A 19,500-nucleotide genomic window follows, 5' to 3' on the forward strand; every position below is an offset into this window, starting at 1 on the left:
AAGCTACTAAAGCCCGAGCACCACCGCGCCCTTCCCCTTCCCCAACACTACCACCAACACCACCACGTACCCGCCGCCCACTCCCCCGACCCACATCTCCCCGCCTACTCCCACTCCGACCCCGACCACCACCACCTGCCCGCCTCCCCCTATTACTACCACTACGACGCCGAGCACCCCCTTCTACCCGCGGCCTCCTCCTCCTCCTCGTCCTCGTCCGCCGCCTATCACGACCACGAGCACTCCGACCACCACCATCTGCCCGCCGCCTCCGCCGTAGCCGCGCCCGCCCTCCCAGCCGCCGCCTCCCCCTCCCCGAGCCGGAAATCATAGAGGTCATCGCCGTCAGCGAGGACGAAAAGGAAAAGTCAAAGTCAAAGTCCAAGTCAAAGTCCAAGTCCAGGTCCAAATCCAAATCCAAAAAGAAGGAGTCCAAAAAGTCGTCCGAGCGCCACCACCACCACCACCGCTCCGAGAGCCCCTCCTCCGCATCCTCCATCTCAAGCCACTCCCGCAGCCGCAGCCGCAGCCACCACCGCCACCGCGAGATCGACGATGACGATGAAGATGACCTCGACCGCTACCGCCACGACTACGACTACGACCGTGACCGTGAGCGCGACCGCGACCGCGACGTCGAGGAGTCGCGCGACCGGGAGGTCTACGTCGAGAGGGAGCGCTACATCCCTTATCCTGTGCCCGTGCCGGCCGAGCCCCAGTACAAGACGTACCGCTACGTGGACGCCCCGCGCAGCCCCAGGCGCAGGCGTGAGTCGCCGTCGCCGCCGCGGTACATTGACGATAGGGAGCGGGAGGAGCGGGAGTTTATTCGTATCAAGGATCGCGAATATCGGTTCTAGTGGTGCTCTTTTTCGACTCTGCGATTACACGGCCTTTCTTCCTTGCTTTTTGCGGCAGATTTCACGAGAGTGTATTTGGGCGAATGCGTGGGATATGTCTATGCGATGACTGGTTCGGGTTCTTGGTTTAATGAGTCTCGGTGTAAGGCCGAGACATTTATGCTGTAACGACACATGTTTGCTTGCCCCGATTGGGTCACGTACTGGACAACTATTTACGATCACGATATGAGCAACTTATTTTATGTACACCCTTATTCTCTGCACCTCGTCTTCTTATTAGTGTCGTTTCAGTGAACGTAGACTGTCAAGAGCACATCCAGTCAGTGGCTGGCCAGCGTGCCGACTTGGCCAGTATCCAAGACAACTCAGTATTTGTAGTAAGAGCTCCTGCGCCTTCGCGGCCGCGGCACAGCAGGCAGGACAACCTCAACATTGCCGCTATAACTCCGCATAGTCGGCCGCAGATATCGCGCTCGATGATGCGCAACGGGCATCTCCTCGCTGTCAAGGCTCGCCGACTCATAGTCCGTCACTGGCACACTTGGCCTAGCCACGCCGGCTCCGGAAGGCAGCGAGGGCCCCCCGTACTCCGGCGAACGACCGCGCCTGCCAAGGAGCCAGTCCGTTGCGTTGCCGAGCTCGTCCATCCACCACAGGCCCGCAATGATGATGATGATGGTGACAGGCAGGGCCACCGCCCAGTAGAGCCATTGGTCAAAGTCCATGTTGCGGATGTCGTTGGTGTTCATGCCAAAGATGCTCGATATGGCGCTCAGCGGCAGGAAGATGATCGTCACCAGAGTGAACGCGTAGATGGCGTTCTCCTGCTTGTCCTTGGTCCACTCCATCTTGTACGATATCTCTCGCTCGAGATCCTCGGCATACTCTGTGTTTCGCCGGAACTCGTACTCTCTTTGTTCTATGAGCTTCGCGCAGTCGGCCAGAAAGAGGCCTCGAAACCCTCCCGCGTCTGTCGACGACAGCTTGGAAGCTGCCTCCAAGTCGTCGAGGAACTGGACACCGACTCCGCGCCGCTCGTAGTCGCCGAGTCCAAGCGTCCTGACTTCAGCAGCTCGATGTCTGTACCCGGGGGCAGTTCTCACGTCGTCCTCGTAGTCGGTTCTCATGCGCGGTGGCATCTCCTCTCCGTATCTGACGACGAAATTTCCTTGGGCGTAGCTGGTCTTATTCCTCAGCATCGCGATTATGCTTCGCTGTTTCGCTAGGGTCCTTTTGATGGCGGTCATTTCTTGCTTGACGAGATCAATTCGATGCTGATACGTCCGATTGGATGGCTTCGTGGTGATGTCTGTGTCCTGCTCATGGTCAGCTTGCCCCCATGCTCAAAAGACAACCCTGGCCAGGTAAATGAAGACACATACTAGGAGATTGAGGTAGAGCGAGTACGTGTCGCCAATGTCATCATACTTCCCCACGTCGTCATGCAAGAGATTGAGTGTGATGAGCGACATGATTTCAGTTGGCAGCATGACAGCCTTGTCCAGCAGATTATCGTTGGAAATGCCCTGAATCAGCTTCTGCATTCCGTCTCTCATCAGCTGTCTGGCCTTTATCATGTGGCTTTGCCAGTCCGGCGCATAGGTACTGTAAATCAGGCCGAAAACGATGTGTAGCCACGCAGTCACAAGCTCATTGGGCAATGTCATGGCAGCCCGATCTTCTTTTCCTGCAAATGCCATGATATCTTGGAACGACGGTATGTCCTGAGTCAAGTCAAAGAGAGCGTTTTTGATGTCCAAAATGGAAGAGGGGGTTGCATCTACAGCATTGTCGCCATCGAGCTCGGGTATCTGTTCAAGTTAGACTGGTCACTTTTACGCAATGAGAGCCATCATAAAAAGTCTCACCTTCAGCAGCTTGCTCAGCGCGCCCCAGTATTTGCCTGTGGTGGGAAGTCCGTGGAATGTGAGAGGGAAGAATGTTTGGAACAGCATGTCCGCCATGTTGAAGACGGCGAGGCTGTCATCATACGAGCGGCGGGCTGTATCACTTTTCTTCTCGTCGACGCGAGCTGCGAGTTTTTCCAGATACTCGTGTAGACCATCTCTCGTCATGAGTCCGCATCGTTTATATCCTCTCTGTGCTGAGTACGACGTCTTCTCCGTCAGGAACTTTTCGGCTGCCGATAGTTGGCCCTGTAGGTCCTGGAGTACAGCGTCACCAGTCGATTCTGAGCTTTTCGACACAAGCGTGAAGACGTGCAGATATTCCAATGGAGCTGCTGCCGAGTGTTCAGGACGCTTTCCAGATGCCTTGGAACCCACGATGAACAACCCTCGAGGCATATCCGGTTGCCTGATGATCTCGTTAGCCGTTTGTAGGCAATCAGCCGTTCCTCGGGGGACATCATACGCCAGCTTCAACTTCAACTTCACATCGCCCTTTAGCCCTTCAGCCAGTTTTAGGACCTTGTCCCAATTTTCTGCAGTGATTAGACGATCATTATGCCAGAACTCAATCCTTCGCGGCCAAAAGGCATGGAAATGGGAAATAAAAGCCTGGCCAGTTAGCCATGTCAGCTGCTGCCAAATGCCTGAGATGACTTACAAACCACGTCCGGCATTCATTGGTTGCCAGAGACCACATCAACGCTCCACCATATGACACGAGAATTCTATTCAGCCCGCCCGTTTGACACGGCACTGGATTCACTTTGACCGTTGTTCCTTGTAAGTCGGATTGCGACATCGTACCACAAGTGACAAGGACGCCAGCGTTGTGTTAGCAGAAGGGCGAGGTGAAGTGCCATTGCAGGATACCTACTATTGCCAACAATCAGGCACCACAGTTGTGAGATATGGAAACAGTAACCTCGCGGAACTTGTCCAAGCTGGCACACCGCCTGATCCATATCTCTCTGCTGGCTACTGCGAGAATATTGGGATTGGAGCAAAGTCTGTGCCGGGAATAGCGCCGTATTCGAAGCCGAAGGAGACTCGGAATACTGTTGGAGGCGGAAGTATGGGATGCAGATCCAATTAGCCACATGAGAGTCGTCCGATGCTTTCTTATCCGACCAATGAATCGGAGTCTGCATGCATCGAGGCTCCATGTAGCCTACTTTTGCGCCCTGGGGAGAGTATCGAGTCTTGGCACATTGCCGCTTGACCTCGGCTTGGAGGTTGGCAACAGCACTTCTTTCAGCATCTCGAAACCGGATATGGCGAGATACTTGGACCTGCAACGAACGTCAGCCTGGAGTTGGATGAAAGATTGCAGGCTCTTGTACCCAGAACGCGTCAAAGTTCATTATTTCTTGACGAATATGGCTAGATCAAGATCAGCAACCAACATCTAGAGTAATGGCCTGGGTCTTGAACCAGACTTACAGCCATCGGAATAGAGGCTGAGTCTGGCCTCGAGAATCATGAAGGACTGTCAAATTCACTTCATGTTGAGCCCCGAGCTCTGCGGTCCCAGAGTAGCTGGCATTGAATATCCCCGGCGCAGTGACAACATTGGACAGCGGACTTTCAACTTTTTGCGTAGATTCGCTTTCAGTTGTCGGAGCCTCCAAGTCCGAGTCGGCCTCCTTTGAAGGGTCCTCTGCCGGGAACGTGAACTGGAATTCGTCGAACGTGTCGATATCCTCAATGATAGGGCTGACGGGTCGACGTCTGATATATTCATGCGCTTCGACATCAGTCCTCTCATAGTGAGTTCCATTGTTGGCAGCACCGGGAACCTGATCATCCGTTTCACCACGCAATCTGACATCAAATACTCCACGTCTTTCCACACGCTCATCGTCTTCGCTATCTGAAGAGTTCGCATGACGAAGACCAGTAGGAGACTCTGAGATGACAACTCTCTCGATTCTCTCCCGGTTGAGCTCGACCCCCGAATGCTCTCTGCCCAAGCTTCGTTGTCCTCGGTGCTGGGTCGTAGGAAATGACCTTCCATCTGCTTGTCTAATCACAATTGGTCTTGTGGCTCTCTCTGCTTCTTCACTGTAGTCACGACGAATGCGGTATTCGCGCGGCTCTACCTCCCAAGAATCCTCGAAATTGAGGCCATCGCGGCGTTCACGAGGTGTCTCAGTGTCCGCAGCCCATCGTCGTTGGGGCGGCTACAGGCATTTGTCTCGTAAGCTGTTGCCATGCCATCTCACTCAAGCCATAGAACAGGGCGCACAAACCAGGTAAGCTTCAGAGCCCCCAGTGGAGCGGCGCGGGCGTTCGCGGCGCCCTCTGGCGTCGTGCGCCATGCTTCCGAATATTCTGTCTGCAAGTAATCGGCCAGGAAAGCCGAGGCTCTGGCCTGACTCAGACAGTCGAGTCTGCTAAACTCAGGAACATGGAGACGAGAGTTTGGCTAGGCTGCGCGCTTGATGTCACGTACAGGCACCAAGTAGTACAGGCAGGTACACGGAACCTTGATAGGTCAAGTCAGCTTGGCTTTCATGATCGTACACAGGACGCTGTTTACCTTGTTTTGCCGGGTCTCTTTTCTGACTCTTTTCTGCCTCTTCTTTGCCTCTTCCCTCAGCTTTGATCAAGGGAAGTGGGAAGATTGATTCAGCCTCGGGCTCAAACGAGGCTGACACCGCTCGTGCAATTGATGGGCAACACATGACCAGGATGCAGCTGCCTTGCAAGGATTCTTCTAGCGGCACGAGGCGCAAAGTACCTTTTCTCAGATGCATCTCCACTCTATAAAAAAAAAAGAGAAGGAAGGATGGGGCCAAGATCCCTCGAATTGAAGGTACCTTACTTAACAGCACTTCAGTTGTACAGGCGCATGTGCAAAAGGTAGGTGGTACAAGTTGCTGCTGCTGGCAAAACCTGCCAAATGTGTGCAACCAATGTGTTAGTACAAGCTGCCTGGAGGCAAGGAACAAGATGTTAGTTAACGTAAGTTGAGGTAATGCTTGCACTGAGCGAGAAAGAGTGAAAGGACTATGATGCTCGAAAGCTGGACTCGTGATACACTTCAGGTGTGAATTGGAATGGCAGAATCCCTATCTTCTCTGTGGGATTGATGCTCCCTTTTGGGAGCAGCTATCTAGCATCTCAAGGGCTGTCGACGGAGAGTGATAGGTCAGTCCTGATATATACTTCATACTGCTTAGGTACCTAGGTAGAGACAGAGGCATATGGCAGGATCACAAACTATAACGAGCATCAACAGCACTGTGAAATTCTGGGTTTCTGAGATGCTGAAAAACCATTGGCCCCATAGAGGCACTACTTTAATCCCCATAATATGGTACGCCAAGCTGTCTGCCGCAAGTCTCGTAGTAATACGGAGTATTTCGATCTGGTGGGCTACCCTGGGTTAATAAAGATGTAATATCAAAACAGCGCCGAGGGCAAACTTCCTCCAGGCCTGCCGGAGATCTCGTTCTCCCAGGCACCAGAGTTCATTTATCATTGCCTTAGGTAAGACATGCCATCGCCAGTTACGAGCATCCCAAGGCATTACAAATGGAGTCGACCTTGATCCTTCGGTGCCAAGGTGCCTTAGTCGATGGTACATCTGCAACCACACCATCTGCGTGACACGCATCACAAGATTCAAGAGTAAAAAAAGAGCCTGGCCCAGCTCTGCTCGAAGAGGTCTAAGGCGAGAGGGCTAATTGGCGCCTAGATTGGGTCCCCACCGTTCCCCTACTTTTAATTTACGAAAGGCGACGTGCAGCAGCCAGAGCTGCAGGGGGGCCAAAGCGGTGCCTTGCTGGGATGGACCTTGAAGAGAATTGCCGCTGAGGAGCGCGTCAGCCGCCATTCCGTGCAGAAGAGGCCATCGACAGAGCAGAGGACTGCACGAGCGCGCGCCGGGGGGGCAAACCCGGAGATTGCTAGCCCATCCGGCGGGGGCCCTGGCATCATGCAAGGAGGACCACGACTCCCAAGGCTCCGTCCTGGCGCTTGGCTGGCCTTGGTCATTTGTCTCGCTGTCAATAGAGCATGGAGCTAGCAGCCCTCTGGCGCGTGGCCGAATCTCCTGCGCTTTAAATGAGGACATGCACAGAGACGGAGTTGTTTCTCCGTCTTATGAGCAATCCGAGCCTCTCGGGAGCAGTGCCAATTGCAGGTTCGCGGTGGTGTCGAGCTCAGGAACGCAACCCACGTGGGCCAGGCTTGTCTTCGAGTCAATGGGAGCGGAAAGGTACTGGCAGTTGGCGTTATGATAAGAACTGGAAGACGAAAAAGAAGCCGAAGAGGAGTGGAGAATCACGCCAGCAGGGCAATGGTTCCGAAGGGCCCGAGCAAGCGGCACGGCCTCGATTTGATCTGAGCGGACGCCGGTTTTCTTCTCCATCTCTAGGCGAGTCGAGAGCTGCGGTCAGCTGTGGATGTCATACATACAAGAACATTCCAGAGGCAAAGTTGTGGGGATCGAAGAGCAGCTGTGCCGGGAGACTCGAGGATTGCTGACGGAGGTGATAGCAATGATAATGAGAGACGAGATATGACAGGCGAACAAGACCGGCGTCCAAGTAGCGACGTGGCGATGCAAAAACTTTTTGGGTTCCATCTCAGAGGGACCTCTGCATAATGTACCCCCCGGCCTCCAGGAGCGCCTTGCACTCAACGTAGCGATACCTAGTAGGCAGGTACCATTGCATCCCGGCAGCAGGCGCTGCAGTGTTGTTCTGTCGTTCAACTTACTGCCAACTTGACATCACCGCCCTGGTGGTACGAGAGAATCTGCCGCGCATCCATTAAATCTCATCTCCTCTGCTGCGTGCAAATTTCGGCCAGTCGTGCATCTTTTCTTGCTGTGACCCGTGCCCACTGGCTTCGGCTGACCTCTGCCCCGGCCCAGCAATTCCCCTTCTTATCTCTCTCTGTTTCCTGCAACTCCGTTCGTATTGGGTTCGAGGGCCGATCACCCAAGGGTCCGGCTGTCCATCAACAGTCGATCCACGTCGACCACGATCATCATCGTCTGTCCGGGCTAGCCACTCCTCGCCTTATTAGCCGAAGCAGGGGAAAGAAAGGCGAAGACGAAGCCTCGAAAGCGAAGAAGCGAGCCGGCAAACGAAAGAACAAAGAAAGAATCACAAGAAAGAGAATCAACAAAAAGAGGAAGAGTCGAGACAAAGGCCAATCTTGCTGGCGGTTCTGGTCTCTCAAGGAGCGCCGCTGCCTTTTATTAGTACTGCGACCCGAGTCCGTCTCCATTTGTCTCTCCCTCGTCCCCCCCTGGTGCCTGGAGGTGCCTGGACCTGGTCACAGCGCTCCCTCTTCTCTCCCTCTCGCCTCCACACTTGGCTTCATGAGAACTGGCCCCGTCACGGTACTTAGACGTGCATGCAGCGCGGATCAAGGGTGAAGCGAAGCAGGCATTGCCAACAAGGAACCGGCAGGCGAGCTCAGACAGCCGTCCTCCACCTGAAATTGGCCTCCCCACGCACGCCATAGACTAATACTATCTGCACTCAGGCGTGGGCACGAGCTCCGGCGCCAGACGCCCGACACCTTGTCGCAGACCTAAGACGGGCTCGATAGCGACTAGGTAGCAGTAGCAGCGTCGCCGCTATTCGCACGACTACTAGTACAGGCAGAGTCTCAGCAGCAGGCGGTTTTGCCGTCGGGCACTGGCTCCTGACACCTGCGTCGATTCTTCACGCCGGTTTTTCGACCTGGCATCACAGCATCGCCACCGGCTCCGGCACTGGTACCGGCACTGGCATTTGCGCCGACGAATCGACAGGCTTGCCTTCTTCAACGGCCATCCGTGCCCGTCCCGAACCTGATACTCAAACAAGCGAATTCCGTCGCCTCAGCTGCTGCAAACCTCGCGCCCATGTCGACGGCGCCAGTCAGCTCGTTCTCGGGCAGGGCGCCAGCCAAAACCAGGTGAGCAGCGAAATCCAAGGACCAGAGAAGCGACCGCACCCCCTGGCTCGCTACTAGTCCCAGAGCCCAGAAGCCGTCGTCTGTGCTTCTTTCGCTAGCCCGCCTTTCCTACCCTTTCATCCAAAGCCAAAACCATTGCAGACATTCGTCGTGCTCCTTGTGCATACCATACCTGCCTCGCACCTGAACACACAACCCACTCTGTCTGTCTCTCTCACGCACACTCCCTCTGCATCCACCGCCCAGACCCCTGACAAGTGCCCCCCGTTCGCCTCATTGTTGCTTGGCCGTTGGTACAGGTCTATGGAAGAGCACTGCGCGCCGTCTGTCGCTCGAAACTTTGCACTACATACCACTACTACACACAGTGCTTTCATCTCACCTTGCCCCTGACCCCTACCACCACGGTGAATCGCGGCTCGAACGTTGCGCAAGGGTTGCCCCGTCTATATTTGGGCCCCCCGGTTTCATCTTGCCGCTTACCATACCTGTCTTATTGCGATTTCCCGGTGTCACGGAGTACGAGTTTACCCTCCAGTCCAGAGTTGCTTGCCACCAATCGTTTTCTGTTTTTGCTTTGCTTGGCCTGCCTCGGCTCTTCTTTGTACTGCTTTGTCGTCTTTGCTTGCTTTTTCTTTCTTCTTGGCCTCGTGCTGATGCTGATGCCCTTCTCTGGCGCAAACACAGATCCTCACGTCCTTCGATACCGAGCCCATTGTCGTCGCCGAGCTACACAGCTTCCTCGCTGACCACACCCAGCCCCCCTTGGCCAAGTGCTGCCATAGGCCAGAGACGTCCGCCGCCCATTGACACGCGACCTCGTGGGAATACAACACCTTCCTCTGCTGGACACACCACCTTCTACTCAGACTCGTCCAGCCCCTCCAGCCCAGACGAGGAGAGCCCTAGGTATGTCGCCCTCATATGGAAACCACACATCTATCTGGATGTAGAAAGAAAGAGTAAAGGAACGAGTGGTTCGATGACAATGACGGAGGAGGGAATGGCATGGCTTGTGGTCGATCAAGATTGAACACGTCCTAATACGCGCTGCAAACTAGACCGTCTCCCAACGCCCTTCCGAATGATACCCAAAACGCCCAGCGACCTCTGAATTCGAAGCCTACTGAAGGCTCGTCGAGCAAGGCTCCGAGCTCAGCAATGGCTAGTGCAGCGACATCTACCGCGGCCGGCGGTGCTGCTGGAAGCCTGCCTCGCAACTCCTCCATCGACAGTGCCATTTCTGCCGCCTCCTCGAGCGCGCAGGCGAACAACGCCGCCCAAGCCCAAGCGAACTCGGAAGAAATTGCAAAGTTGATTAAAACTGCCGGAAGCCCCGAGGCCGTGATCCAGTACTTGCTCAAAGAAAAACAGTCGCAGGCGCAGCAGAACAGCCAGCTATGGCGCCTGGTGGATAAACAGAGGGCCATGATCCTGGGGCTGAATAAGGACTTGGAGGCTGCCCTCAAAGACAAGGAAAAGTACCGGAAAAAGCTGAAGGAACTGATGGCAAACCCCTTGTTAGTGAAGCCACCCGGTTGGCAGGGTGAGAGGAAAGATTCGGATGCGCAAAGCGATACACTCCTGCTGCGCCAGGAAGTCGAGTCGCCCAAGGAGCCCCCAGCGCCATTGCCCAACACGCCCAAGCTGGACACGGAGAGCCTAGGGTCGCCGGTTGACATGGCTCTGGCTCCCTATCCAATAACCCCTCCCGCAGACCGATCACATGCACCTCCCTCAGCTGTGTCCGAGCTCTTGAACCCGTCGGAAACAATGCCCGAGCCCCAGGAATATGCTCTGGACCATTACAATCATGAAGCAGAAGAGCAGGCCGAAGACAAGGCGCGGAGAGAAAAGAATAATGAGCAGCTTAATGATATACCCTTCGACACATCGCTGCCTCCGTCGCGCAGCCTGCCGAGCCACCCGCCCCAGAAGCCGCCGCCGAAGCCTCCCGCCGCCGACGCTCCTCCAACAGTGACCGTCATGGGGCCCACGCCACAGCCGGATGAGGGCATTAGCAAGTTCCCTTCCCCTCCGCGGAAAGCACCTCCCGCGCCTCTTCAGCTCAGGCAGGAGATCCAACGCCATACGGACTCTTCTGTCGCTGTTGACGACGCCGATTCCGATTACGACGACGTCTCTGAGGTTGACGAAATTATTCCAGAGAAGCGCGGCCGGCGACGAACGCGTGAGGAAGACGATCGCGAGCGCGAGGTTATAGCCATCCAGGAGGCGGAGGCAAGGAGCGTATCCAAACAGCCCGAAACCGCCAACTCTAGACCTCCTTTGAGCCCTTCATCCGTGCCCGCCAGTTTGCAGCCTGGGATGCCAACCGCGTCGCTGGATGCTGTTCTGAGCGGAGACAAGCCCAGGGAGCTGACCGCTCCCGTCCTCAGTCCTGGCTTGCCTGCTAGCCCTAGGCCCTTTGGAAACCCGAAAATGACCCTCGGGAACCCGCCATTGTCTCCGAGAGGAGGTCCGTTGTCACCACGACCACCACGACAAGCCATCCCCATGCCGCCGGGTACGCCTCTGGTAGTGCCGCCCACTGCATCACTCAGCGATGGAAACCCATTGAAGAGGGCGATGGAGACTGGGGATTATTCAAAGGGCGCTTCGAGCCCAGTGGAACGGACGGTCATTTATAGAGGCTTGGTGACTGACGAATACCCCGATCTGTTACTGCCGCCAAATGCGTTGCCATCCATCGCCATCAGGGTTGCGTCCTCCCGTATGAAGCCTTCCAGAGCAAGCCTCTTGTCGTTGACTCAGCTTGAAGAGGATCCGGTGTTCACGCTTGCCATCATTTCGCGGGCTGACGGGGGTGAGCTATGGCGCGTAGAGAAGGACTCTGCGTCTTTGGCAAAGCTGGACCAGCGGCTGAAGCAGTGCCCTGCGTTCACGGCCAGAACTCCGGACAGGTCATTGTTTACCGGCCATGCTCCTGCCAAGATCGATGCCCGCAGAGCCTTCCTGGACCAATACATGGACGAGCTCCTGAATACTCCCCTCGACACCCCAACAGCCCTGGAGCTTTGCAAATACCTCTCGAACCATACACTGCCTCCCAACGCCGACGAAACTGGGCAAACCTTCAAGTCAAAGGACGACAACTCTTCGATTCGATCGGACGGTCGACCCACCCGGAATGGTTATCTCACCAAGAAGGGGAAAAACTTTGGCGGATGGAAATCACGGTTTTTTGTTCTCAACGGACCTCTTCTGAAGTACTATGAGACTCCAGGCGGCGCGCATCTGGGCACCATCAAGCTTCAGAACGCCCAGATCGGCAAGCAATCTCACAACAACGAAGCCAACACCCCGACATCCAACGGCAACGACGAGGAGCTGGACAGTCAGTATCGCCACGCTTTCCTGATTCTTGAACCTAAGAAGAAGGACTCCAGCAATCACGTCAAACATGTCTTGTGCGCTGAGAACGACCGAGAAAGAGATATCTGGGTAGATAACCTGTTGCAGTGGATCGACTACCGAGAACCCGACGAGGACCAGCATGCGTCAAGGCCAACTGTTCACGACCGACAGACATCCGGAGACCAGCTCAACAAGTCCAAAAAGGGAAGCAAAGCAGGCCAGCAGCAGCATCAAACGGCGGGTTCAGACACGCTGATTGGAGTGAGATACGACTCTACTCACGCTGGCGATGCGCCGCACCAGGGCAACCATGGCAACCGGCCAAAGACAGCCGGCAGCCAGAACGAGCAGCACCACCACGCCAGCACAGATTCGCACTCGAAGCTCATCTCCGCGCCAAAGGATCCCCAGGTGATTTCGGATGCCTCCTCGTGGGGAAGCAGGATGAACCTGGCGGCGCCGCCGCCCGCACCGGCCCCCTCTCACGATGAGAAGAAGCAGCGAAAGCGGAGTTTCTTTGGCTTCGGTCCGAAGTCGCGCACCTCGTCGGACGGACAAGAATCCATGTTTGGAGGCAGCGAAAGCGGCTCTGGGGCGACTCCGCCGCAGAACGGCTACCACGGCCCGGTGCGCCAAGTGTTCGGTGCGCCCCTGGCAGAGGCCGTGCGGTACAACCCACCGTTGGACGTGGACGTGCCCCTCCCTTCGGTTGTCTACCGCTGCATCCAGTATCTGGAGGCTCAGAACGCAATTCTTGAAGAGGGCATTTTCCGGCTTAGTGGTTCGAATGTCGTCATCAAACAGCTTCGAGAGCGGTTCAACACCGAAGGCGACATCAACCTGGTGACGGACGAGCATTACTACGACATCCACGCAGTGGCGTCTCTTCTGAAGCTGTATCTGCGCGAGCTCCCCACCAGCATCCTGACGAGAGACTTGCATCTGGAGTTCATGTCGACGACGACGGAGATTACAGACAAGAGCGAAAAGATGGTGGCTCTGGGCGAGCTCTGTCAACGGCTGCCCCAGGCGAACGCAACGCTGCTCAAGTACCTGATTGCCTTTTTGATCAGGATCATCAACAATTCGGACGTCAACAAGATGACGGTGCGCAACGTGGGCATTGTCTTTTCGCCGACTCTCAACATCCCCGCGCCCGTCTTTGCCACGTTTCTCCAAAACTACGAGGCCATCTTCGGCGTCGACCCGGAAGAGTACGAGCTCCCTTCTCCCGTCTCGGAGACGGGAAGCCACGGCCGATCGGAGTCTACGCCGCGCTTTGATCCACCGCCGGGCCGTCCGTCAACGTCGTCCGGAAGCGCCTCTCCTCGGCATCAACCATGGTCAGATATGCGGGACCCGACCAGATCGACACCGACACCTCCTCTATTGATGAACCTGGGCCCGGGTCGTGGGTCACCAACTCCGCCCGCAGCGTCTCGCCACAGTTACGAGCCCTCATACCTCACGCATCAGAGCCCCAGGGCAGTCTCCAACCCGCTGCAAGGTACCAGTGGTGGCGCGGATGGCCACTTCTCACAGCCGCCGCACCGAGCCAGCCCAGCGTACGAACGATCCCTTCTCCCCGTGACTGCGGAAGACCAGACGGGGAACACAAACCTTGCTGCGTACGACCAAGGAAGCAGGAACAGGCGTCGGGAGAGTACAATCATGATGGGTGGCTCGGGATCCAAGAGCCGCTTGCGCGAAGAGACGCATTTTTAATCGTAATACTTTGCTGAAAAAGAAGGTGTCCGGAATCTTTATTGCCCCTCTCTCTCTGTTTTAATTGTTATTGCTATTATTGCCATTACTTCGCATGCAGGACATACCCCCTCTGTTCAATCATAGCGATGATACCACGTTGATCTATCATACCTTATTTCAAGATCTTTGTTCTACTCTCTCCTCCCCAAAGTCGGGAGCGGCATCATATACCGGAATCTATCTTCGTCTTCATTCGTTTCTCTCCACCTCTGTCTTCGCTTCGTTCTTTTCTCTGCGAGTATTATGTCGCTTTTTCTTTTTCTGACCCCTCAATCATACCATGATCGGATCAGGCATGAAGGAGCATTGCCTTGTTCTATTTTTTCTTCTATTATTTTTTTCCCCGGATGATCATTGGCCTTGTGTGTATATACGTTGCAGTCCCAGATCGCCTGGGCAGTTAGCTGTTAGGGTCTTACGCGTTATTTGAGGCTGATTTTTCTGTTTTGACTGGGGAAGAACCAGTCGTGGAGTTGTGCTGAGCTTTTCTGCAGGAGGTTGGCGATGTTTTCTTCGTTTAGTTGCGTCGTTTTGCTCTTCTCCCGAAGAGATCTGAGGCCGAGCCGAGGCTCAGGTTATTCATTACCAGTTGATACAGCATGGAGCCATACGTTGGCCGCGCGCGTCTAGGGTGCCTACTATAATACACGAATGGCTGGCTGCTAGCCCTACTAGGTTCTTACCATAAGCTTAACTGAGTGCTGCTTGTTCTTGCTCGCTTGTCGTCTTTGGTGCTGTATATGGTCATCATTCGGACGCCGCCTCTGTGGTAACCTCGGACAGTACATAAGAGCTCGTGACGTCGATCATGGGGGAGATGAAGCATGTCTACAGAATGCATGAGGCATATACTCATATACTACGACAGAGTAGGCAACTTGCCAGAACTTGTTTCGGACGAGCAGGGGCAATGAATGGCTCCCACTTGGTTAGTTGCTTGGTTAGGCACGGCTCTTGATATTACCCCGGACTTTTTGTTCCTTCTATTCTTCCTTGCATATGCATGTGCCTTGGCTTTGTTAGCCCCTAGTTATAGTAGGATGTTACCCATCCGGGGCACCTTATATTCTGTGTGTTCTCTTCAAAGCTGGTTGTCGGCAGTGCCGGATCTTGTTCCCGCTGGGCTGGAAGCCAGAGGAGGAACATGTTTCGATTGGGCTCCTTATTACAGGTTTGGCTGTAAGCGATGGGGGGCCTTTCCGCGGATGGCATGACATGCATGACCTCCTTTTTTTTCTTGATCCCTTTTCTCAGTTAATTGCTCAATGGACTTTGTGTAGCTTTTGGTGCCCATTTTCCGCGGGGTTTTCCGTGGAGTTGCTAGTACTATTATCTTTGTGATATGCTATAGCCTCGTTCGATTGTTGCCTTGTAGCTGAGCCGCTTTCAGCCTTTCGATGCGTGTTTTTATTTTCACTCACTGTTCTCGCCCCCTTTTCCCCCCATGGAATTACCGGTTTGCCCAGTTACTGCAACCAATAGGAAACTAGCAATGTAAGACGAGAAGAAGACAACTGAAGACCTTCTTTGTGCTTCTGTCTCTATTACAACCTCCTTATTTGAACAAAAGACGGACGAAGTGGCAGCCAAAACGCCTCGCTTACATAAGGCACCAAAAGTCGGCAAGTCGGTGGTTAAACGCGTCGGACGACGGAGGTCCAAAATCGCCGCTCGAACCCAATTCTCTCTTACCTTTACGTCGCCCAAGCAGAAAAGGGAAAAAAAAGAGGGAGAGAACAAGTCAGGTTGGTTGATTGAGTGAGTAGCCTATACCAGGAACCGAGCAACGGCTATCTGGGCTTCCGGATTGCGGCAAAGGAGAGAGAGAGAAGAGAGAGAGAGAGAGAGAGCGAGGGCGTGTGTGTGGCGCATTATTCATTCTTTTCTTCTTGTTTGTCTCTTCCCGTTTCTTCTACTTGCTTGTCTCTTCTCTCTCCTTGTGTGTGCGTGTGAGTGAGTGTTGTTTGCCTTCCCTTTGCATGGACCTCGATCCGAGGCTGCGGCCTGGCGATGGGGAGGCGGCAACCGGGATGAGCCATTCCACTCCGAGCCCGGCTGGGCTGGCATCGAGTGCCTCGTTGCGCGGCGGTCGCGACAACGCCGACACGCCGTCGACGGTGGGCAGCACGCCGCAGTATCACCACCAGCAGCAGCTGGAGCATGCGGGCGCCTCAGCTGCAGCCGGAGCCGGGGCCGGAGTCGGAGGTGACGCTGCTGTTGGCGTTGCACCACCACCAGGGGCGGCGTCATCGTCGTCATCAGCAGCAGCAGGAGGAGGACCTTCATCTTCAGGAGCTGCTGCTGCGGGTGGCGAGTCCACGACGGACGCCGCCGGCGATGCGAAAAAGTCGAGGGCGTGCGAGGCCTGCCGCGGGCTCAAGGTGCGGTGCGAGCCCGACGCCGTCGACGGCGAGCCGTGCAAGCGCTGCCGCAAGGCCGGCCGCAGCTGCGTCGTCACGGCGCCCACGCGCAAGCGGCAGAAGAAGACGGACAGCCGCGTGTCGGAGCTGGAGAAGAAGATTGACGCCCTGACGGCCAGCCTGCACGCGCGCGCCGGGGCTGGCGGCGTCGTCGTGCCGGGTTTGATGAGCAACAGCCCGCTGGTTGGGCAGCCTCATCACTCTCAGCCTCAGCCTCAGCCTCAGCCTCAGCAGCATCATCATCACACCCAGCCTCAGGAGCGGCATCAGTCCGATATATCTTCGTCTGGTGGCGGATATCCGATGTTTGCGGCATCGACGGGGGGTGGTGGAGGAGCAACAGGTTTAGGGGGAGCCTCAGGAAGACCAACAACGGGATCCGCGAGGCCATGGACAGGAGGCGGCATGACAGCGTCGCCGATGATGCAGTCGGCACCAACGCCGCCCACGCGGACACCGCAGGACGACGTATCGGCGTTTCAGCCGCCCATCGTCATGGCTGGTCAGAAGAGAAAGGCGGTCGATCGCGACGGGCCGAGTGGCGGCGACGAACACAAGGCCATGACGCCGTCGACCAGCTGGTCAGGCTTCTCCAGGCCCACCGAGGGCGACATTGTTGACCGCGGGCTCATCACCATGGAGCACGCCACGGGGCTGTTCAACAAGTACAAGGAGCACATGGTGCGGCATCTGCCGGCCGTCGTGTTCCCTCCCAGCACGACGGTCATGGAGCTGCGCAAGACGAAGCCGACGCTGTTCCTGGCTATCATGGCCGCGGCCACGGGCGAGAACCACTCGCTGCAGCGCGTGCTGCAGCGCGAGCTAATGCAGCTGTTTGCCGAAAAGGTCATTGTCACGGGCGAGAAGAACCTGGAGCTGGTGCAGGCCATGCACGTCGCCGTCATCTGGTACTGGCCGCCCGAGCACTTTGAGGAGCTCAAGTTCTACCAGCTCGTCCACATCGCCGCCGTCATGGCCATCGACATCGGCCTGGGCCGCAAGGGCGGCTCGAGGCGTGGCCCGCCGCCGTTCCGTCGCAATCCGCCGCCCGACCCCTGCAGCATCGAGTGCCGCCGCACCTGGCTGACGTGCTTCTTCCTGGCCCTCAACACGTCCATGTCGCTGCACCGCCCGAACCTGATCCGCTGGACGCCCTTTATGACGGAGAGTCTCGAGATCCTCGAGTCGTCGCCCGACGCGGCGCCCACGGACAAGTACTTTTGCCATCTGGTCTGGACCCATCGCCTGGCCGAGGAGGTGGGCTCGCAGTTCTCGCTCGACGACCCGTCGACAGTGGTCAACATTACGGATGCCCGGACGCAGTATGCGCTGAGGGCCCTCGAGAGGGATCTCGACAAGTACATTGCGTCGATTCCCAAGAATCTGATGCAGCGTGAGTTTCCCCTTTCCCCGGTCAAATTGATTTGATGTACTGACAGGAATGACCCGAAAAGACACCCTTCGTCTCAACTTCAACGTCGTCAACCTCTACATGCACGAGATGGCCCTTCACTCCGACACAACGGGGGATCAGTGGCGGCCACCTTTCAATACCGAAGCCCTCAAAGACGGCATCGTCAACACCGAACCCCTGTCTGCCGCCCACATCAACGCACTCTCGGCCTGCCTCACGGCCATTGACGGCATCTTCAATACCTTCCTGTCCATGGACGTCACAAGCATCCGCTGCCTGCCCGTCTTCAACTTCATGAGGGTCGCGTACGGAGTCGTCATCCTCATCAAGATGTACTTTTCCGCCTCGAGTCCTGGGTCGGAGATGGGCAAGGTGATCCACAAGGACAACATGCGCGTCGAGTACTACCTCGAGGCCCTGCTCGACAAGTTCCGGGCCACGGCCGCGGACAACAAGTGTCGCCCTGCCGCCAAGTTTCTGGTCGTGCTGGCCATGCTGCGCAGCTGGTTCTTCAAGCAGGGCAAGGGGGAAGGGGGCGGATCAGCGACTCCTGAAGATGGCGGCGCTTCGTCATCACATCAACAGCAGCAGAGATCATACGGACCCCAGGGAACAACGACGCAGCACCAGCAGCAATTACAGCAACAACTACAGCAGCACCAGCAGCAACAGCACCAAGTGCAGCAAACTCATCAAGCGCAGCACATGCAGCAGCAGCAACAGCAGCAGCAGCAACAACAACAACGCCAACCCAACGTCAACACCCCTCTCCAGCTCCTCTCCGAAGTCGCGACAACAGGCCGAGACGGCGGCACCGCATCCCGCATCTTCGCCGGCCTCAACGGCGCCCACCACCACCACCCCCAGCCCTTCTTCCACGACTCCGTCTCCCCCTCCGACCGCCCTCCCGCCTCCTCCGCGTCCAACAACAACAACAACAACAACAACAACAACAACAACAACAACAACAACAACTCCAACATGCCTCCTCAGCAGCAGATCCACAACCCCTCCCCCTCGTCCACGGACCTCGACTCCGCCATGGCCCCCGCCTTCCCGCCCTGGATGTCCGCCGCCCAGCCCATGGTGCCCGCGGACCTCGACGTCGGCGGCGGCGGCGGCGGCAGCTCCTCCCTGCCGACCAACTTTGACATTGAGGGCCTGAACCTCGCGGCCGCCGACCTCCAGGATATGTACGAGAGCGGGGCCAAGATTGTCATGAACGAGCCCTGGTTCACGGACGCCTTTCAGGGGCTTCCGGATCCGAATCTGTTCCCCTTTTGAAATTTTTTGCAAATATGTGAAACAATCAAAGGGATCGACGGAAATGTGGCAACATAAAAGCATCCGAAACGGGAAAAGAAGGTGACGATGATATGTCAAGGGGAGTTTTTTCTTGCATGATACCTTGTACATCTTGACAATCGTACATGCCTTGACTTCATGGACTGGAGTTTAGGTACTCGAGGATTACCTACGTTTTTGTTTTGCTCTCATCTATTTCCTCCGTCTCGCTTGGGTTGCCATTGGGGGGGTTGTCTGTCTGTTGCTGTTATATTTCAGCTGTAACTGCACTGGATTTCTTATGCTCACACAGCTAAACCCCTTAAGTTGGGGCAGTGTTCATATCTGATTCGGGGGAACTTGTTGCATCCATTTTCTCCTTTCAATGTTCAAAAATACCCATCGTTACGTCTTTCTCTTACGCCCACAAGCAATATGTACCCTCATGCATAATGTATCATATGTATGGGTCTACGGAAGAGTGCCAATGTTTAATGAATACAAATTCCATGTTTCAATGGACAACTTGACAAGTAGAAAGCGAC

The 19,500-nt window shown here is 55.8% G+C and overlaps 3 protein-coding genes across 3 annotated transcripts in view; 2 read left to right on the forward strand and 1 right to left on the reverse strand.

The window, feature by feature from the left end:
- Positions 1-860, forward strand: part of BBK36DRAFT_1168656 (hypothetical protein) — a gene marked incomplete at both ends in the record, with an annotated part of 1,287 nt that extends 427 nt beyond the window's left edge. Inside the window, one exon of the mRNA XM_024895208.1 lies at positions 321-860. Within this exon, the coding sequence (XP_024750481.1) occupies positions 321-860 (540 nt within the window). The remainder of the gene's footprint in view (positions 1-320) is intronic.
- Positions 861-1,228: 368 nt separating this feature from the next.
- Positions 1,229-3,572, reverse strand: BBK36DRAFT_1117027 (hypothetical protein; the record flags this gene model as incomplete). The annotated part of the gene is made up of 4 exons (XM_024890305.1): positions 1,229-2,179; positions 2,246-2,674; positions 2,732-3,382; positions 3,432-3,572. The coding sequence occupies 4 exons, from the start codon at positions 3,570-3,572 to the stop codon at positions 1,229-1,231; spliced, it is 2,172 nt and encodes a 723-aa protein (XP_024750482.1).
- Positions 3,573-9,853: 6,281 nt separating this feature from the next.
- BBK36DRAFT_1199796 (hypothetical protein) lies at positions 9,854-18,955 on the forward strand (the record flags this gene model as incomplete). Its single annotated transcript, XM_024897099.1, has 6 exons — positions 9,854-13,698; positions 15,909-16,042; positions 16,076-16,526; positions 16,623-17,670; positions 17,759-18,427; positions 18,665-18,955. 6 exons carry the CDS (start codon positions 9,854-9,856, stop codon positions 18,953-18,955), a joined length of 6,438 nt encoding a protein of 2,145 aa, XP_024750483.1.
- Positions 18,956-19,500: the final 545 nt, after the last annotated feature.

This window comes from Trichoderma citrinoviride (genome assembly GCF_003025115.1).
Source record: "Trichoderma citrinoviride strain TUCIM 6016 unplaced genomic scaffold BBK36scaffold_6, whole genome shotgun sequence".
In the NCBI taxonomy this organism is placed as follows: Eukaryota; Fungi; Ascomycota; class Sordariomycetes; order Hypocreales; family Hypocreaceae; genus Trichoderma; species Trichoderma citrinoviride.